The sequence below is a fragment of the Bos indicus genome, chromosome 18 (genome assembly GCF_029378745.1).
Source record: "Bos indicus isolate NIAB-ARS_2022 breed Sahiwal x Tharparkar chromosome 18, NIAB-ARS_B.indTharparkar_mat_pri_1.0, whole genome shotgun sequence".
Classification (NCBI taxonomy): Eukaryota; Metazoa; Chordata; class Mammalia; order Artiodactyla; family Bovidae; genus Bos; species Bos indicus.
In genome coordinates, this window is record NC_091777.1 from 5215673 (window position 1) to 5236834 (window position 21162).

Consider the following 21162-nt stretch of genomic DNA (forward strand, 5'->3'; position numbering starts at 1 on the left):
AGCCTCCGTCTCCTCTGGCTACCCATTTGCAAAATCATCAGATGAAACAACAGGTTTCAGCTCATGCATCTGTTCCACCCTGATTGACAGCAAATGCCTGGAAAAGTCTTTTGAGAAAGTTCCCGAGGCAGAGTAGAGATCAGCAAAACACAGGGGCTTTGGTGAATGGGTCTGTCACAGACATGGGGCAAAGACGAAGGGCCACATGTGCTGGGTCTGGCCATTCCAGGACCAGATAACCTTTCAGTCCTTTTGAAGCTGAAAAGTTTGATAAATCCATGAATCAACCAGAAATAATTCATTTTTTTATGAAACAAAATATGCTCTGGGAAAACCATCATTATGTGAAATAAAAAGCTCACATTGCTTTTCACATGAAGAAATGAAAGTACTCAAGCTGAGTGATCTGAACAGACCAAATGTTTCAACTGAATCAAGAAAGAAATCAGTAACTTGAAAGAGGAAAAAACCAGCCTTAGGACGACAACATGAACTAAGAATGGAGAACTGATTCAATTGTTTCCAAACAGCCAATCATTTACTTGCTTTATTTGTGACTTTGTGCATAATTAACCAAAATCCTGATTAGCCTCAATCTTGTTTGAGATGATAAAATTGCACCAAACTGAACCACTCGAATGATTAATTCTTGTATTAGGTGTTTCTAAAATTACAGTATGCTATTTCCAAGAACAATGTCTTGTTATAATAAGAGCTCTCAATCCCACAGATATGAGAGAGGCTTTAATTTAAATCTCAGGGGCGTCATTCATGCACTTCACCAGCAGAGCTATTGAATTAGGTAATCTCTTTCGTTCTTGGGAAAATATCGAGATTGTAAAATGTTGCGATGTATGAAAACCAGATCCACGAAATACGCTGCAAAAATGAAAAGTAATAGAATGATTCTAAAAATTCTATCCAAGACACGGGCTATACTCAGTGTATGTGGAGGGTGGTTTTAATGATCTGGTCTAAACTGTAAATGCATCACAAGTCTTCCTTTCATTATAGTGAGTTACTGGGTCTGATTAGAGCAGAATGACTTAACAAGGGAATGACTGTGCCCCCTCAGGATGCTGGGCCACGTCTGGAGATATTTTCATTGCCATGACTTGGAAGTTGAGTAGGGAGGGGGAGTCGTCTTACTGGCATGGAGTGGGTAGAGCTCAGAACTATTACTAAACACCTTGCCATGTATAGGACAAACCTTCACAACAGAAAAATTTTCAGCCTAAACGTTAAGAGTGCCGAAGCTTAGAGATCCTACATCAGCCTCTGAGATATTCCAAATGCCACCTAACAAACGCTGGTCAAAGAATCTCCAAACCCTCCCTTATATTAGGGAACAAACTGGCCTCTTGATCCAGCTCAGATGCTGACTCAGGTGACTATTTGTCTTTTCAAAAATTTCCCTTTGCTGTAGTTTCATTATTTATTTACATTCTCAACCTACTAAACATCAGTGCTTACAATGTGCCAGGCACTTTATAAATACCAGCACTTATAAACACCAGCTCATATGAGGTAGATCCTGTCATTATCTCATTTTTTACAAACGAGGGACGTAGGGCAGGGCAGGGAGAGTCAGTTGTCCAAGGCCACCCAGCTAGGCAGGGGCGGAGTAGGAGGCAAACTCAGGTACTGGGCCTAAGAGCCTCTGTTCTCAACATCCATACCAAGTCATGCTGGAAAATTAAATCCACTGTTTTCCAAGGTCCCATCACTTTCTTCTCACTCCATCGCCTTCTCTCATGTCTGATTTCATCAGGAAGCCCTCTCCCCACTGCTTCTGAGGGCTGACCCTCTGTTACCCGTATTCCTGGTGAGTTTAGGACATGTGTGTGTTTGTGCCTAATCATGTCCAACTCTTTGTGACCCCATGGACTGTAGCCCACCAGGTTTCTCTGTCCATAGGATTCTCAAGGCAAGAATACTGGAGTGGGTTGCCATTTCCTCCTCCAGGGGATCTTCCCAACCCAGGGATCGAACCCAGGTTTCTTATATCTCCTGCATTGGCAGGTAGGTTCTTTACCATAGTGCCATCTGGGAAGCCCACAGGTTTAGGATGAAGATAATTAAAAACCACGTGGACCTCCGAACTTTCGCTGAATGTCCCCTGGATGCTCCCCAGTGTACCAGAAACTCTACAGACACAATTTCCAATCTCCTCAAACCATCTGAAGTGGGTGTTCTCATCTCCATCTTATATGTCAACCCAACCTCCAAATTCAAGCAACCTTCCCAGAGCGACGCCATTAATACGTGGCGGACCCAGAATCTGGAGTCACATCTTTCTGTTTCCAAGTCCTGAGCTCTCTTGACATCACGCCACCCATCAGGAAACATATATCTCACACGCGCTGCATGGGGGAATTAGGGCGGAGGAAAGTAACATGACACCACCTTCTCTGCACAGAGACAGACAGCTCAGAATCTCAAGGCCACCAGATCAGAGGGTGCCCATGAGCCAGTTTCACCCCAGAGGTATTTGATGAGTCCTCCCAGCCTTTTATTTTTCTAAAGAAAATTGAATGTGTGGTCGATATTTTACAAATTAGGAAATTTCACAACATTTTTTTCAGATTTCTGGTTTCTCTTTAAAAATCAGGCATATCTGTCAACACGTGCTGATGTACATTCCTGCAGGGCAAAAATCCACATGCTTTCTCCAGGTCATCAGTTTCTCACACACACACGCATGCACTCACACACCGTCCACCAGCCAAGCTTCTATGTTCTACAGTATCCCAGGCACGCAGCTCTAATTTAGATGCCGAAAGTAATCCACCCCATTACTGGAATCTGTGATCAGCAGTCAGAGAATAAACTCCTTTGCTCTTTTCAGGTTTCTGCCCAGCTCACCTCCCCCAGCCCACTTGTTGCTGTTTAGTCGATAAGCTGTGTCCGACTCTTTTGCGACCCCATGGACTATAGCCCCCAGGTGGCTCAGTGGGTAAAGAATTCGCCTACAATGCAGGAGACACAAGAGCCATGGGTTTGATCCCTGGGTTGGGACGATCCCCTGGAATAGGAAATGGCAAGCCACTCCAGTATTCTTGCCTGGAGAATCCCATGGACAGGGAAGCCTGGCAGGCTGCAGTCCATGGGGCTGCAAAGAGTTGGACACAACTGAGCGACTAAGCAGCAGGGACTGTAGCCCAGCAGGCTCCTCTGTCCATGAGATTCTCCAGGCAGGAATACTGGAGTGGGTTGCCATTTCTTCCTCTAGGGGATCTCCCCAACCCAGGGATTGAACTTGAGTCTCCTGCAGGGGCAGGTGGGTTCTTTACCACTGAGCCACCAGGGAAGTGCACACAGTGTTTATATACAAACAGTAAAACCCTCGTTGATTGCTATTAACCAGACAGAAGAAAACCACCCTTAAAAACAGGCATAAGCAAGATAAACAAATAGGCAAGATGGAGCAGGCTGAAAGTTCGCGTCTTACAAACACGGACTTTCTGTTGGAGCCTTACTTGGGGTTGTTGCAATGTCTCTCCTGATACCTGACACCTCCGCCACACGTTCGGGAACACTCTGACCACTTCGACCAGGCGGACCACTGGCCGTGGATGGGCCGGGGCCCCAGGTCCCCCAGCTTGACACACTGGCCTTGCCGACACCACTGTGAAAACAATGTGTGACATTCAGAGACCAGCTGGGAAAGTGGGCAGAAGTTAGACACCTGCGGGACAACGGGAAAAACCCGTCTGGCAGCAAACAGGAGGCTGCAGATGCTCTCAAGGCATTGCTAGCCACACCTGCCGGTACCCCGTGTTCAGCGCGTGCATTCTGAACGGCTGACATCTACGGGAAAAGGCATCTGTCACCAGCGGGCTGAGTAGGGCAGGCTTTGTGAGCCATCCGGGTGACATGTGCAGATAAGGGTCCACCCAAGAGCCCAGGGAGGCAGCGCAGATGTGCCCATGGAGCCTGCCTTGACATTTGCAAACAATGGGGTGCAGAGAACCCCAGGCTCATGCCTTCCAAGGGAATCTGTTTTTCAGACAGGAACACAGAATTTATCATGATGATTATCACATGAGATAGACAGGTATAATTATGCATACATTTTTATTTCAAACCATCCCCATAAGAGCATTTCTGATGACACCGAGTAGCTTTCAGGCCACACAAACTGTGCCTCTAGGTAACCCTTTGCCCCCGTCTGCATGAAAGGTCCGGCTGATGACTTTGGGCAGAGTGTCCCTTCCAAACTAGCTCTGGGTCTCTCCTGGGCTGGTGATCTGCTCAAGTTCAAGAGCTGTTTTCTGTGCAGATCTTTCCATCTGTATTCTCCTTTGTCCTTCAGTCCAGTTATGCGGGTTCCCTCTGTCCCTTGGGGCCCCCAAGGAGTGGTTTTCTTCCCCCTGTGGTGCTTTTATTATGAGCAAGTTCTGCATGACTTAGCATGACTGCACACTTGCCTAAAAGCCGCTGCAATGAGATCCAAAGAGTTGGGGTTTGGATCATGCCAGGTTCTACCGAGGAGTGGGGGTTCAGTTACAGAATTAAGGGGAGGGGGTTTTCACTTTCAAATCTCCACTTTTCCCCTGTGACACCCTTGGCTTCGTGGCTGTTTGCTATTTGCAAGGCTTGGTTGCGAGTGTATTGGGACGAGGTCAAAAGAGGACTTCCTCTCAATTCCTTGCCATGTGCTTATGAGCTCCCCCAGTTCTCTTTCCCCAGATTCCTTGCCACTTCAGAGTTTACACGAAATCATACCGCATGCCTCAGAACTTTGAAGGGGGGATGATGGGTCATTTGAGGATTTTGTCAACCATAAGCATGAATCTGAACCTTCCCCACCAGGAATATGATTTTCCTGGGCTAAGCTCAGTGGTTGTGACAAAGTAACAACAGCCAACAACAATAACAGAAGCAGCTACAGTTTATGAAGTTGCTTATAGGTCCACAAGGATGCCACAGAAGGGTGGGGGAAACTTGATACAGTAACTAATACAACTCTCACAAAGCATGAAGCAGTGAATAACTGAGTGAGAGAAATTTAGCAAAGAAATACTAACTTGCTCAAACTACCCAACTAGCAACACAATTAGCAGAGACTGGGATTAAACTCAGTGGCCTAAGCTCCAATGGCAGAAAGTAAAGAGGAACTAAAGAGCCTCTTGATGAGTGTGAAGGAAGTAAGTGAAAAAGCTGGTTTAAAACTCAACATTCAAAAAACTAAGATCATGGCATCCAGTCCCATCACTTCATGGCAAATAAATACATGGGGAAAAAGTGGAATCAGTGACAGATTTTATTTTCTTGGGCTCCAAAATCACTGCAGACAGTGACTACAGCCATGAAGTTAAAAGACCACTTGCTCCTTGGAAGGAGTTATGACAAACCTAGACAGCATATTAAAAAGCTGAGACATCACTCTGCTGACAAAGGCCCATATAGTGAAAGCTATGGTTTTTCCAGTAGTCATGTACTGATGTGAGAGTTGGACCATTAAGAAGGCTGAGTGCCAAAGAATTGATGCTTTTGAATTGTGGTGCTCGAAGAGTCCCTTGGACAGCAAGGAGCTCAAACCAGCCAATCCTAAAGGAAATAAACTCTGAATATTCACCGGAAGGACTGATGCTGAAGCTCCAATACTTTGGTCACTTGATGGAAAGAGCCAGCTCAATAGAAAAGACCCTGATGCAGGGAAAGATTGAAGACAGGAAGGGAAGGGGATGACAGAGGATGAGATGGTTGGATGGCATCAACGACTCAATGCACATGAGTTTGACCAAGCTCTGGGAGATGGTGAAGGTCAGGGAGGCCTGGTGTGCTGCAGTCCATGTGGTCACAAAGAGTTGAACACAACTTAGTAACTGAACAACAACTATTAGAACATTTAGGTATTTCTAATCTAAGAGAATTTACTATAAGGGACAGAATGCCTCTATTGGGCATGTCAGAAGCTCATTGATGGCCCTGGGAGGGGAGTCTCAGATGTGCTGTATGGAGGGGCAGTCCTTTCTTTGTTACTGAAGGAAATACCTGCTTCCTGAGACTTGTCTATACTGAATCAAGTTTAAAAAGCAAACAGTCAAGGGGCTCCCCCAGCGGTCCAGTGGTTAAGAATCCGCCTTGCAATGCAGGGGGGCATGGGTTCAATCCTTGACTGGGGAACTAAGATCCCACATGCTGTGGAGCAACTAAGCCCATGTGTTGCAACTGCAGAGTCTGAGCACCACCACTAGAGAGTCCGTGTGCTGCGATGAAGAGCCCACACGGCCCAGAGGTGGTTCTGTGGGCCACAGCGAAGAGCTGACATAGCCAAATAAATATAAATTGTTAAAACAGCAAACAGACAATGAAACCCTCCAGCTCACTGAAAGAGAAACACTTAAGCCCAAGCCTCCATCTAAAAACGGAAAACAAAGGCAGAAGGAAAAAACCCTTCTTAAAAAAAAATGGAGCCAACTCGGCTATATTAGCTATGAGTTTTAGAAGAGCTGCTAAAGAATAGCTAGTTAATTGAAAGCGAAGTCAGAAAATAGATGCAGCCAAAGCATTCCGTTCTGAGGTCACGGTACACATAGTTTGGGTCCACTGCATTATTAAGTCTCTAGAACTAAAAACCAGCAAGTATGCAGTTTACCATACTTAAGCCACAAACGGTCCCTTCCGCGGCAGGCATGAACTTGGTCTCACACCTGTGGCCCACTCGGTGGCACCAAAGGGATTTGCAAATGTCCTGAAAGGAAAGAAGGAGCTGGTAAGTGTGATGATACAATAAAAATGAAAATATCCAAAGCTGTTGTACACCACATTCTGTTTTGAGGTGGCTGAAATGGGATGTTATCTGGAAAGGAGAGGCAAGTGAAGTTAGCGGTGGCAAAGTAACTGGTAAAACGTCCTAGCAAACGTAGAAGCAGGAAATTTCTACATTATCTGTATATTCGTATGTGTTTAGTAATGACTAGGAGGTAACGATAGTTAACTTAGACACTTTTAACTAAGAGATTCAGCATAGCACCATCACCACCACTATTATCATCAAAGTAGAATAGATCAAGACCGGATTAATGCAACTCTGATTCAAAGCCTTGTTCTGCATTTCCCAGGTTGCATGACCTATGGACAAACTATAGAAGCCCTTTAAATGGCAGTTTCCTCATCTATGAATAAGTGATAAAATCAGCACTTGCCTCAGAAGGGTTATTCCCAAGGATGAAAGTGTAATGACCATTGCCTTCTTGACCTTTATAACTTTCAAGCATCTGGACAACTTCATTCTTACACCAGACCGATGAAATAAATTAACTCTCAAGCTAATTTATTTGCTTGAGAAGGAAATGGCAGAAGATGGGAGAAGGACATGGCAACCCACTCCAGTATTCTTGGCTGGGAAATCCCATGGACCGAGGAGCCTGGCGGGCTACAGTTCATGCGGTCGCAGAGTCGGACACAACTGAGTGACTAAATAACAACAAGCTGGATTGTACTCGGCAGAATGATGCCCTCTCCCCATGCAAACAACCACATCCGAGCTCTAGGAACCTGTGACTGTCCTAGGTGATAACAGCAAAGGAGAATTAAAGTTGCAAATAAAATTGATGGTGTTAATCCATTGCCTTTGAGATGGAGATGGTCTTAGATTTTCCAGATGGACCCCAGGTAATCACATGGGTCCTTAAACAGAGAAGAGGGTGCCAGAAGAGAACCAGAGAGATGGCACTGTGGGGAGGACTCAGGGAGGTGTTGCTGGCTTTTGAAGAGGGAGGAGGCGGCCATGAATCAAGGGATACAAGCAGCTTTGGGAGGCTGGAGAAGGCAAGAAAATGCCAGCTCTTCTAGAGTTTCCAGAAGGAGCACAACCTCACCAACTCTTGACTGTAGACCAGTGTGATGCATTTCAGAAGTCTACCTCCAGAACTGCAAGAAAATACATTTGAGCTGTTTTAACTCAGTCAGTTCATGGAAACTGATTCCAGCAGCCACAGGTAATGAATACTGTCATTAACATCATTTAGTGGTGGACACTATTCCTTTACATTGGGATCCCCAAGCCCCAGGGCATGGACCAGTACAGGCCTGTTAGGAGCTGGGATGCACAGCAGGAGGTGAGCTGCAGGTGAGTGAGCGAAGCCTCATCTGTGTTTACAGCTGCTCCCATCGTGCTCATTACGGCTTGATCTCTGCCTCCCGTCAGGTCATTGGTGACATTAGATTCTCACAGGAGCACAATAAGTGCAATGTGCTTGAATTATCCTGAAACCACTCCGTTGCCGTTGCCATTGCCACTGCTCTGCTCCATGGAAAGATTGTCTTCCAAGAAACGAGTCCCTGGTGGCGTGAAAGACTGGGGGCCATTGCCTTATATCACCTCATTTAGATGAGGGAACTGAGCAAGATGCTGGCACTCCCAAGCTGTCAAGTCACCAAGCTGGTAAGTGCCAAAGGGGCCGGATTCCAGAGTCTGGGTCCTTGACCACAGCACTGGATCTGCTTTCATTACCAACGGTTATCAAAAAGCTCTCAACTTCTCTACCCCTTGACTGTCTATTTATAAAGTAAAGTGACTGAACCAGATTCCTTCCAGTTCAAAAGGTAAACTTGCTTTTCAGAATGACATCATAAATGGAAGGTCAAAATCACGAATCATCAGTCATTCTGTTTCATTTGCCACATTCTAGTGACCAAGGTCCATTTTGGGGAAAATTAACAATGAGGGAGAAAACAACATGATTTTTATGGTCACTTGTTGGAGCCCTGAAAATTCAATGAACCAGGCACCCAATTCTCCAAGCATTCCAGTTAACAGAGATTCCATGGTTAGAAACACATGGCAAGAACATACTTAGAAATCTTTGACAACAAAAGTGTTCCATTAGACAGAAAACATAGGGAAACAGGAGGTGCAGGCAGTGAGTCTTGTCTTGTGGGTTGTATAGTGTGTCTCTTAAAAAGAGAAGGGAAGGACCTCTTGATCCCTGGGTTGAGAAGATCTCCTGGAGGAGGGCATGGCAAACCATTCCAGTACTCTTGCCTGAAGAATCCCATGGACAGATGAGCCTGGCGGGCTACAGTCTGTGGGGTCACAAAGAGTCGGACACGACTGAAGTGATATAGCACGCTTGCACAAAGTATTTCCAAATCTCAACACAGCTCATAAGACACTACATGGAAACGTTTCCCATGGAAATGGACCTGTCACTGACATTAGTAGAAAGCGTGAGGCAGCCTTCCAACTAGACGAATGAAGTTTACCATCTCCGTGCATTCCCATCTGGGTCACCCTGAATCCAAGAGGGACCAGTTAAGGTGGAAAAAACCCGTCTCTATCAAAACGAAACAGAGGGATGGGAGGTCACCATGGAAACAAAGCTGCAGCGAGAAAGGCTTTCAGAATTAAACTGCTTTCTCTCTTACAGCCCAGGTCAAGCCATAACACACACCCAGAGCCAATGTGGCAGCCACCAAAATGGCCCCAGAGTGGACCAAAGCAACGGAGGCCCCAATCCGTGGCCAACGCCAAGCCACAGGGCCAAGGAAAAGGGGCAGCTGGAGGAGACCAGGAAAATCAAGCAAAACACAGAAACACAGGGATTCCAGAGTGAAATACGACTGGCTGTGCAAACATGTTATTTCTTTTGTGGTGGAGCACAGAAGTCAAGTGTAATTATAGCCAACGATGTGTTCTGACGACCCCAGAGCCTTCAGAGCAAGCTTTCTTTCAAAAGAAACAGAAATCAGAGTTTGCACTTTTTTCTTTCTTGTTCTTACCTCTTTTTATTTTTTCAGCCTATTCTTCTAACTTTTCCTTATCTATAATTCCTTAGTCTTAAGTCATAATTTAAGGGAAAAAGAAAATAAGCATGGAGACCCCAAAGGCCTTGTGTTGCCTGGATGTGATTTTTAAGGAGTCTCAGCGCTGTCCATTGTTCCATCTGGTCCCTGGGTGCCCACCTTCTCCTACTGTTTCTAATGATTGGATGCCCCTTTAAGGGAAGTATGAGATGCACAAAGGTTAAAGGTCTCTGCCAATCCAACTTTATCAAGCATCTCAAATTTAATACAACCAAAACACAATTCCCCAGCTGTCCCCCCAAATCTGTTCCATGTTCCACAGCTCACTTATGACACCCCCATCGTATCAGCTGCACAAGCCCCAAGCCCCAGAGTCATCTTTGGCTCCTCAAGAGAAGCTACTCCTGCTTCCTTGAGGAATGATGAGAAAGAGATAGAGGCAAAATTGTCCATGTTCTGAAAACGGGAGTGCTAACAGTATGTGGGCTTTGATCAGATGTCCTTGGTGGCCCAGGGGTTAAGACTTCGTGCTCCCAATAAAGAGGACACAGGTTCGATCCCTGTTCAGGGAACGAAGATCCCACATGCTATGTGGAACAGCCACAAGAAATATGTGGCCTTTGATTATCATTGTAAATCCAATAAGCAGTTACTGAGTATCTGTTAATACGTCAGGTATATGCCAGGCATTGCAGATACTCTATCTACTGAGGCAAGAGACATACACAGACAGTTAAAATATTAGTATCACAAGTCTGTGAAGGTGGCATAAAGGGTGAAAACAGAGCTCAGGGAAAGCGAAGTTTAAGTTTCCTTGGGGGGAAAACGGAGGTAATATTTGAGCTGAATCTTTAACAACAGTAATAATAAAAAAGAGAAATACTTGTCCTCATGGCCACGCAGCATTTCAGGATGGAAAGCACACAAAGACCTGTGGACACGGAACCAGGAAATGCCTGAAAAACTTACAAGCTCATCAACACAGCTGGACTCTAAGTCCCTGCGAGAGTTGCTAGAAATTGAAATGTGATGTAGTAAATTTAGCAGATTATAAAGTAGCTGTGATTTAGATACTAGAAAGTTTCTCTTTATTCCTCCCAATGTCAAATTCTTTTTAAAATAATTTTTACTGGGGGTATAACTTCATGGTATATACCACTTCATGGCAAGTAGATGGGGAAACAATGGAAACAGTGACAAATTTTATTTTCTTGGGTCCCCAAATCACTGCAGATGGTGACTGCAGCCATGAAATTAAAAGATGCTTGCTCCTTGGAAGAAAAGCTATGACAAACCCAGACCAGCATATTAAAAAGCAGAGACATTACTTTGCCAACAAAGGTCTGCCTAGTCAAATCTATGGTTTTTCCAGTAGTCATGTATGGATGTGAGAGTTGGACTATAAAGAAAGCTGAGTGCTGAAGAATTGATGCTTTTGAACTGTGGTGTTGGAGAAGACTCTTGAGAGTCCCTTGGACTGCAAGGAGATCAACCCAGTGAATCCTAAGGGAAGTAAATCCTGAATATTCATTAGAAGGACTGATGCTGAAGCTGAAGCTCCAGTACTTTGGCCACCTGATGCGAAGAGCTAACTCACCAGGAAAGACCCTGATGGTAGGAAAGACTGAAAGCAGGAGGAAAAGGGACGACAGAGGATGAGATGGTTAGATGGCATCACCAACTCAATGGACATGAGTTTGAGCAAACTCCAGGAGATGGTGAAGGACAGGGATGCCTGGCGTGCCGCAGTTCACGAGGTCACAAAGAGTCGGACAGGACTGAGTGACTGAACAACAACAAAATAACAGACATATGGGATTCCCAGGTAGAGCTAGTGATAAGGAATCTGCCTGCCATTGCAGGAGACACAAGAGACGTGGTATTTGATCCCTGGGTTGAGAAGATCCCCTGGAGAAGGCAATGGCACCCCACTCCAGTACTCTTGCCTGGAAAATTCCATGGATGGAGGAGCCTGGTAGGCTGCAGTCCATGGGGTCGTGAAGAGTCGGACACGACTGAGTGACTTCACTTTGACTTTTCACTTTCATGCACTGGCGAAGGAAATGGCAACCCACTCCAGTGTTCTTGCCTAGAGAATCCCAGGGATGGGGAAGCCTGGTGGGCCGCCATCTCTGGGGTCGCACAGAGTCGGACACGACTGAAGCGACTGAGCAGCAGTAGCAGCAATAAAAGTAGTTTTTAAGGACTGAGTGTGAATGCTGAAGTTTAGGAAACACTGGTATTACCTAACAAGGAGGAAGCACCCATGCTCATCAGTATGGGTGAGGAGATTTGTTTAACCTCTACTATTTAGAAGTTGGGTGGCTTTGGGCAAATGGAATTCTCTGAGCCCCAGTTAAAAAGCAGGTGATGATTCTCCCTTCAAAAGGCTTTTGTGAAGGTTGAGAAACAGTGAAATATGTCTCTAAGCAGAACGCAGTGTGTGGAGCAGAGGCTTGCTTAGCAGTTACTACAGGGTGATGGGCGGTGGTGGTGCTGCAATGGTGGGAATGGTGGTAGAGAAAAGGAAGAGACAGGAGAGAGGAGGGGAGGGAAGAGACACAGAGATGGGAAGAGCGGCTGCCAATCTCCATAATTTCCAGGTCTCCAGACACTCAGGATTCCCATATTTCTCTTTGGATACCAGGAAGCAACCAGCTTAAAAATGATTCTACTTTTTAGTGATGTTGAGATGATCAGTGGCATGGTTGTTGACCAATTAGAAGGATGTTTCTCCCATTTCTACCTCCTGGACTTTTGCTTTTTCCCATGTATCTTTTTCATAAAAAGATACGTCTTCCTTTTTTTAATTTTAAATTTTATATTGGTGTATAGTTGATTAACACCCTGATTCAATTCCTGGGTCAGGAAGGGCCCCTGGAGAAGGGATAGACGACCCACTCTAGTATTCTTGGGCTTCCCTGGTGGCTCAGCTGGTAAAGAATCCACCTGCAACATAGGAGACCTGGGTTCGATCTCTGGGTTGGGAAGATCCCCTGGAGAAGGGAACGGCTACCCACTCCGGTATTCTGGCCTGGAGAACTGCATGGACAGAGGTGCATCCCATTGACTGTATCGTCCATGGGGACGCAGAGTCGGACATGACCGAGCGACTTTCACTTTCGCAGTTGACTAACAATGTTGTGTTAGTTTCAGGTGTGCAGCAAAGATGAATGGATAAAGAAGATGTGGTATATGGATACACAATGGAATATTACTTAGCCATAAAAAAGAATGAAACAGTGCCATTTGCAACAACACAGACCGACCTAGAGATGATCATGTACTGTGCTGTGCTTAGCCACTAAGTCGTGTCTGGCTCTTTGTGGTCCCATGGACCGTAGCCTACCAGGCTCCTCTGTCCGTGGGGATTCTCCAGGCAAGAATACTAGAGTGGATTGCCATTTCCTACGCCAGGGGATCTTTCCAACCCAGGGATCGAATGCGTGTCTCTTGGGTCTCCTGCATTTGGTAGGCAGATTCTTTAACACTGTACCACCTGGGAAGTTTATCATACTAAGTGAAGTAAGTCAGAGAAAGACAAATATCATATCATATCACTTATATGCAGAATCTAAAAAAAATGATACAAACTTATTTACAAAACAGGTAAGTGTTCCTTGAAAGAAAGACTTCACACAAAAATCTTGTTAAAATTACTCAAGAGAGACCTTGAATTTTTACATACCAAAAGAAGTTAGCTGCCAAAGATTGTGTTCATATTACTGTAAAAGGTATATGTATGCATTTTGAAGGGGTGATGGTCTTATATGAATTACATTGAAGGTGAGGGTAGGATGATTTAAGAGAATAACACTGAAACATGTACATTACCATACATAAAATACATGACCAGAGCAAGTTCTGTGCGTGAAGTAAGGCAGCCAAAGCTGGTCCTCTGGGACAACCCAGAGGGATAGGGTAGGGAGGGAGGTGGGAGGAGGGGTTCAGGATGGGGGGACACATGTATACCTGTGGCTGATTCATGATGATGTATGGTAAAAACCATCACAATACTGTAAAGTAATTATCCTCCAATTAAATTAATTAATTAAAAAAAAAAGAGTATGAAACACAATGAAATGAACAAAAACAGTTACGAGCATTAGGTGAAAGCCATTGTATCTAGATTTACTACTTGTGATAAAATCGTTGTCTACAGAGGAGGAATTTGGTATTTAAACCAGGCACGGTCTACGGGGGATAAGTCTGGATAATTCATCGACAGTAAAATTGCCACTTAATTATCACGTCAAACAAATGACATTTTAGAGGTAACCCAGACTCTAACCCTTGGCCTTAGCAAACCAAATGTTTATACTTCTGTTAGACTCTTAATGTAGGTTTGGAATCACAAGAAACATACCTTCACAAGACCAAGGCCGCATAACTTGGCTTTGGCCCCAAACTGCCACTTGCACTGCGTGTCGGCGTCGTACATCTGTCCTGGCAGTTTGTCTGGGTATTTATACTGTCCTGTTTGCTTGGGCTCATCCACCAGACACCCAGCCTGAGGTGTGCTGCAATAACACATCCTTATTAGTTCCCATGTTTATCTGTGATCTCGCCACACAGAACACTACACCTCTGAATGCATTCACGCAAAGGAAAATGTAACATGGCAAAGCAATAGGCACGTGCTTAAAATTAAGAGTGAGTCCTGTCCTGTCTAAGAAAACGAAATTTATAGGACCACAAAGTGTTTATGTGGGACCGGAAGTTACAGTTATCTGACTGGTTAAGCTTGGCCTGCGAGGAGATGGGGAACGTCAACTTTCCCCAACAGTCTCATTCAACAATATTCAACAAATTTTTACTGCGTGCCTGCTCTGTGGTGAGTACTAAATTCATAAAATAAACTAGAGACAATTACTTGTCTCCACAAAGTTGAAAGTCATGCTGTGTGTATGTTTGTTTTAAACAGATAATGGGGTGTGGTCAAAGATGTATTTTACCTCCAGTAATCTCTATGAGCAACAAATGAATAAGGTTTTTGAAAGAAATCAGGAGAAAGGATACAAGGGGAACAAAGCAGAACAATCTCCCCGAAGTATACTGAACTGGGATGTGTTGGAAAAAAGCACAGTCCAAATGGGGTGGATTTTCATGCACCTTATCTCCACTTACTTGAATTAATTAAACTAGGGCATCAGTGAGAGATAAAACAGCATGGTGGTTACACATGACTTTGGAGTCAGACAGATGGAGGTCTAGTCAACCAAGCCAATACAACCAACTCCTGTGTATCTGATTACTAACAGAATCTGACTTCTGTAAGAGCTGTTCACAGATCAAGCAAGACAAAGTAACACACTCAACAGAGCACAGGAAGCATTCAAAGTTAGCTTTTCTTGTTCTTATTGTCATCATCAGCCGAAAGAATTTAACTATATCATATTCAACTTATAGTAAGAAATTCAATTTATACTAAGTTGACCTTGATTTATCATATTTATTGATTTTATTCTCACATGAGATAGGAAAGGTAACTTTAGGCCCCAGACCGTAAATTGAAAATTAGTAAGAATTTCTCCTATGTGACAAAGTCACATAGCAAAAGCATTGTTAATATTTCACTGTCCTTTGAGGCATCATTTGGTTTGACATCCTTCCACTGAATCATCCTTGCCTGTGTGTATGGCTAATTCTGTAAACATCTGCAAATAATATGCAATGGTACAAGTTAAAGAAAAAGTATTAAGAGAATTAATTCCCAAAGAAACTTGGTTAGTTTCCCTAATACCTGGTCAAGAGGAGATGCCTTTAGAACCTGAGTGTTCTTGTGCGTCAACATAGATTAACAAGATACATCTGCACACATGTAAAAAATGAGATACATGCATACATGTCTAATGCCTCTAGTGTTGCATAATGTCCAAATGGTTAAATATGTATTATATTTAATAAAATCAAAGGAAACTTCAAATAGTGTCAAGCTGGTGCTCATTATTTAATACAAATCAAACAGTGCTACCTTCCTAACTCCCATTTTACTAATGTAATAAATCTAGGAGTTCTGAGTTACTGAAGGAATTTTACATAGCTATCATGCCCTTTGGATGTCTTTTGGACACCAAGTTAGCTCCTGGCCATTTCAAACAAAATAGCCAATCGCCACAATGCTCCATTCATTGTCAAACAAACACTCTATTTTAGTACTTTTAATACTCTTATGACCGAGTTGATTGACTAGATTAAAATAATCAGTCACAATAGAAAGATAATATACCCAGCAACCTCTGGATGTCTTAGAGGAGACAGTTCTAAGCACAGCTTTTGGAGTCATAACAGATCTAAGTGTGTGTCTTTTGTCCTCAACTGACCAGCTGTAGAACCTTCAGTAACACTATTAACCACCCGAAGACTCAATTTCCTCAACTCTAAAATGAGGATAATAACAGGATTGACGTGAGGACTGACTGAGGCATTACGTGGAGAACATGTAACACGGTATTAGGCCTTCCGTGTATTTTTTTCAGCCACAGTCATGACAATATCATCATCATCATCATCAACCCTCCAAGTATTTGTTTTCAGTCTACTGAGCACCATTCACAGTCACTCCTCCAAACCTGGGAATGCCCTTGGCCCCGGTTTGTCTTCTTACCTAAGGAATTTCTTGAGGTACTGCCGGCTGCATGAAGACCATGAAAACACACCATTGTTTCCGGTCAGCGTGGGTGACATGATATTGCCTTCCGTTTTCCTGCAGGGGTTGCCTTCTCCATCATGAACCATGCCGAAACTAAAACAGAAAGCAAACAGAAAGGCTTCTGTGAACCCATTTTCCAAACTATAAGCAGAGGACGAAAAAGATGTACTGAGAATCAGGGAACCCAAGGGAGGGACAGAGTTACTGAATTGTAAGAAAAGAGAAGTGAAGTGAAGTGAAGTTTCTCAGTCGTGTCCGACTCTTTGCAACCCCATGGACTGTAGCCTACCAGGCTCCTCTGTCCATGGGATTTTCCAGGCAATAGTACTGGAGTGGATTGCCATTTCCTTCTCCAAAGAAAAGAGAGCTGGACCATAAAGAAGACTGAGCGCTGAAGAAGTGATGCTTTTAAACTGTGGTGCTGGAGAAGACTCTTGAGAGTCCCTTGGACTGCAAGGAGATCCAACCAGTCCATCCTAAAGGAAATCAACCCTGAATATTCATTGGAAGGACTGATGCTGAAGCTGAAGCTCCAATACTTTTGGCTACCTGAAGCAAAGAGCCTCCTCTTTGGAAAAGACCCTGATGCTGGGAAAGATTGAAGGCGCGAGGAGAAGGAGCTGACAGAGGATGAGATGGTTGGATGGCATCACCGACTCAATAGACATGGGTTTGAGTAGACTCCAGGAGGTTAGTGAGGGACAGGGAAGCCTGATGTGCTGCAGTCCATGGGGTTGCAAAGAGTTGGATATGACTGAACAACAACAACGATTCTGTTGTGACTCTCGTCTACAAACCAGCCACTTACCCATTATTCCTCTCAATTTATCAGGTTAGTAATGGCAGGATGGCTGTATACTGTGAGCTGATCAGTGAGGGACCCGGGGATTAAAAAAAAATTTTTAATTAATTTTTACTGGTTGCTTCACAATACTGTGTTAGTATTTACTGTATAGCAAACTGAACCAGCTATATGTATACACATGTCCCCTCTTTTTCAGATTTCCTTCCCTTTTAGGTCACCATAGAGCACGGAGTAGAGGTCCCCTAGTTATGTTTTATCCACAGTGGTGTGTAAACATCAATTCAGTCTCCCAGTTCATCCCACTGCCTCTTCCCCCTTGGTGTCCATACATTTGTTCTCTACATCACCTATGTCTATTTCGGCTTTGTGAAAAATAAGATCTATGCTACTTTTCTAGATTCAACATACACGTGTGAATACATGGTATTAGAGGTGATGGATCCACACATAGGTATTTATCAACCTCAACATACACTCAGGGAAAGCATTTTCCCAAGCTCCACTCTGCCCAGTTCAGTTCTTCTTTGTACCTAACCAAGAAGCTAAGGGGTTTGTTTGGGAGACAGTCTTTCTAAATATATTTGTGAAAGTCCAAAGCAGAGGGAAATTTATGTATAAAGCATCAAAGGAAAGAGTAAGAGTCACAGAAATGGGAATAAGGTGGGGAGAGAGCAAAGCCATTCCTCTAAGAGGAAAAGGTCATTAAACCAGCACCTTAGTGTAGTTTTCCGGATATAAGAAATCCAATTGAACTGGATTTTGAACTTAAATTTTTTTAATTTTCTAACTTTGATTTGACAGCCTATCAGAAGATAATATGCATTTTCTTTGGTACATGTCAAAAGTTTTATCAAAATCTTATGACTTGTCTCCTTCATAATTTAACTATTAGGCCATGTTACTTACAGTCTGAACAACAACAGCAAAGTCCACTTACACACACAATGGAATACTAAGGAGTTATCACATGTTGTTCACAAGAGCCTTGACAATGACTGGCCTCTGTTTGGGCCCTTCTTTCAGTCAAGTGTGATCTTCCCTGGTAGCTCAGCAGATAAAGAATCTGCCTGCATTGCAGGAGACCCTGGTTTGAATCCTGGGTTGGGAAGATCCCTGGAGAAGAGATAGGCTACTCACTCCAGTATTCATGGGCTTCCCTGGTGGCTCAGATGGTAAAGAATCCACCTGCAATGTGGGAGACCTGGGTCTGGAAGATCCCAAGGAGAAGGGAATGGCTACCCACTCCAGTATTCTGGCCTGGAGAACTGCATGGACAGAGGAGCCTGATGGGCTACAGTCCAAGGGGTCTCAAAGAGTCAGACACGACTGAACAACTTCCACAAATGAAACAGTCAAGTACTGATGTGTCATATTTATTCTACCCAGATCGATAATAATCATTAGAGCAAAGCCAATGAACCACCCAGCTGGCTTTCATATAAAGCAGTGCATCGAGGGGTCACTTACTTGTGGCCTGACTCGTGAGCGATGGTGAAGGCCAGGCCAAGCCCTGTGTCCTCATTGATGGTACAGCTTCGGTACTTGCTGCACATCCCACTGATGGGGGCAAACCCTGTTGAGACAGCAATTTCAAACCCAAAGGAAACACTCCTGATCATTTCCGATGCCCAAATGCTGTGCACACTTTTAGTTTAAAAGATGATTGTACATATATGAAACGGGTCGCCAGTGCAGGTTCGATGCACGATACGGGATGCTTGGGGCTGGTGCACTGGGACAACCCAGAGGGATGGTATGGGGAAGGAGGAGGGAGGAGGGTTCAGGATGGGGAACACATGTATACCTGTGGCAGATTCATTTTGATATATGGCAAAACTAATACAATATTGTAAAGTTAAATAAAATAAAATAAAAAAAAAGAGGAAAAAAAAAAAGATGATTGTATTTTTTTTTTTTTTTTGCAGAAAAACACTAAAGGTATACGTCTCTCTGTCCCCTCTAAATAGATAAGAGTAGAACTTAACACTTTCTTTTTAAAGATACTTTCAGCTGAGTCATTCAAAGTTCAAATAACTTTTTTAAAAAAGCATGCTTACTTAGGGGCACAGTTGAGTGCCACAGAGACTAGGCAGGCTCTTTTCAGGTATCCAGCTCTGCACTCAAGATGCTTAGGGAATAACCTACAACTTGCATAGTTAAACAATAATTGATCTCATGCCTGCAGGATCATCACAAAGTTTAATAAAGAAAAACACAACAGGAATAAAGCAAAGGGGCCCCCATTCCACACTGAGTTCAATTAAACAGAACAATATTCAGAGAGGGTACAATGAGGCTACTCCACAATTTAAAGATTGTTTCCTTAATAAGAATCCCAAGAGCCAGTCACCCAACAGAAAGTTTCCAGCCTGTGTTTTTAGCTGACATGGGTGTGCATGAAGCATGTGTTCATATCATACCTAGAGTGTCACATGGTTCATTTTTCCAGGAACAGATATCAAATCCCGTGAGTAAGATAGCATGGTCATGCCTCTTGCCATTCTTTCCAACGAGGGCAGACTGCCACTGACAGAAACTATTCAGAGACTGGTCCGCATGATGGTTGATCAGTAATCCTCCCTACGGGAAACCCGCACAAACCAAGGTGTGAATGTGTGACAGACGTGAGAATGTTGCGTCACTCCATTTGTACAGGCAAACACAGAAGCCTCACGCTTCTGGGGGAAGGGTCAACAGGGGAAAACACTTGAGCTAAGGTTGGACATAACTGGTGTTTAAAACTGTTGCAGGTAAATGTTCACAATATCGGAAGTAACCACAGAGCACTGGTAGTGTGCTTTGTGGCCAGTTGTATTTCTATAACAAATACACTGGCGTCAGTTAGAAACACCTTTGTCCGTCTCACACTGGTACCATCTTTATAGAACTGTTACTACTTTTACAATATAATTATTACTTAGTGGGGTAAAGTTCAGTGGATCCTTCAGTTGAGCATGAGGACAGAACTGATCATGGCTTGCCTACTCCTATGTCCAAATTTCCAGGAAAGGGCTCAGCACATCATAGCTACAGTCCCTCAATCAATAAACTAAAGCTTGCTGAATGGATGAAGAAACAAACAATTACAATATTCTAAAGGGTAAGCAAGGATCTACTTTTAAAATAATTTTTTAATCAAATTTTTCCTAAGAACTATTAACTTGGGTCAAGTTGAGAGTTTTTAGACAAAACCCTTAATCATCAGTGAATTAGGATGCTGCTGACTTTGAGTCCTTGGGGACAGTATAAGCGGTAAATTAGAAGTACCTCCCAAACAACATACACCTTTTCTTCTTTTCTAAAATTCTAAGAATAATTTGATACCTTGTTAACCTCAGGAGCACTAGAGACCTGGCAATTATATTCATTTTTGCCTCATCTCTGACTCTCTGCTTTGTCCATTCATTACAGATGAAGAGGAAAAGCCTTAGGGGACTTAAAAAATAGTCAGATTGGTAATGCCCACCTCAGAAAATACAGTTGTAACATCAAAACACCACAAAGCAGGAGGTGCTGTACAAGTTAACCCTTGATGATATGTTCTGCTTGCATCTCCCTGTAACTAAGCCAAGGCCAGTTAAATATCCCTTGTTTATTTTCTGTAGCTAAGGTGGTGCTGGGAGACAGTAAGCTTTTTACCAGAATTTTCGGATGACTTATTTTCAGTATATTTTCAAAATAGCCTTTTGTAATTACCCAGAATCTCCAACTTGCCAAATCCAGCTAACATTTAAATCTCCTACCAAATGTACTTTCCTTGTGAAGCCTGCATAATATTTTATAATATCTATCTTCTACTTTTTGTATTCATTTTACATTTTTGTAGTCATGTTACAGATGCACTTTTAATCATATTTTATATCACTGTATATCTACACATATATTGTATGTTTAGATATAAATTATCATTTTGTGAGGTTTTAGTATTTAAATAGACAACCCTATTGGA

At 43.5% G+C, this 21162-nt stretch overlaps 1 protein-coding gene across 1 annotated transcript in view; it reads right to left on the reverse strand.

Annotated features, from left to right (window-relative positions):
* The window catches only part of ADAMTS18 (ADAM metallopeptidase with thrombospondin type 1 motif 18), a 147112-nt gene that overhangs the window by 51942 nt on the left and 74008 nt on the right, over nucleotides 1-21162 (reverse strand). Inside the window, exons 8-13 of the mRNA XM_070771921.1 lie at nucleotides 19634-19793; nucleotides 18681-18786; nucleotides 16364-16501; nucleotides 14123-14276; nucleotides 6605-6700; nucleotides 3480-3628 (exon numbers count right to left, since the gene is read on the reverse strand). Coding sequence (XP_070628022.1) covers nucleotides 3480-3628; nucleotides 6605-6700; nucleotides 14123-14276; nucleotides 16364-16501; nucleotides 18681-18786; nucleotides 19634-19793 — 803 coding nt within the window. The remainder of the gene's footprint in view (nucleotides 1-3479; nucleotides 3629-6604; nucleotides 6701-14122; nucleotides 14277-16363; nucleotides 16502-18680; nucleotides 18787-19633; nucleotides 19794-21162) is intronic.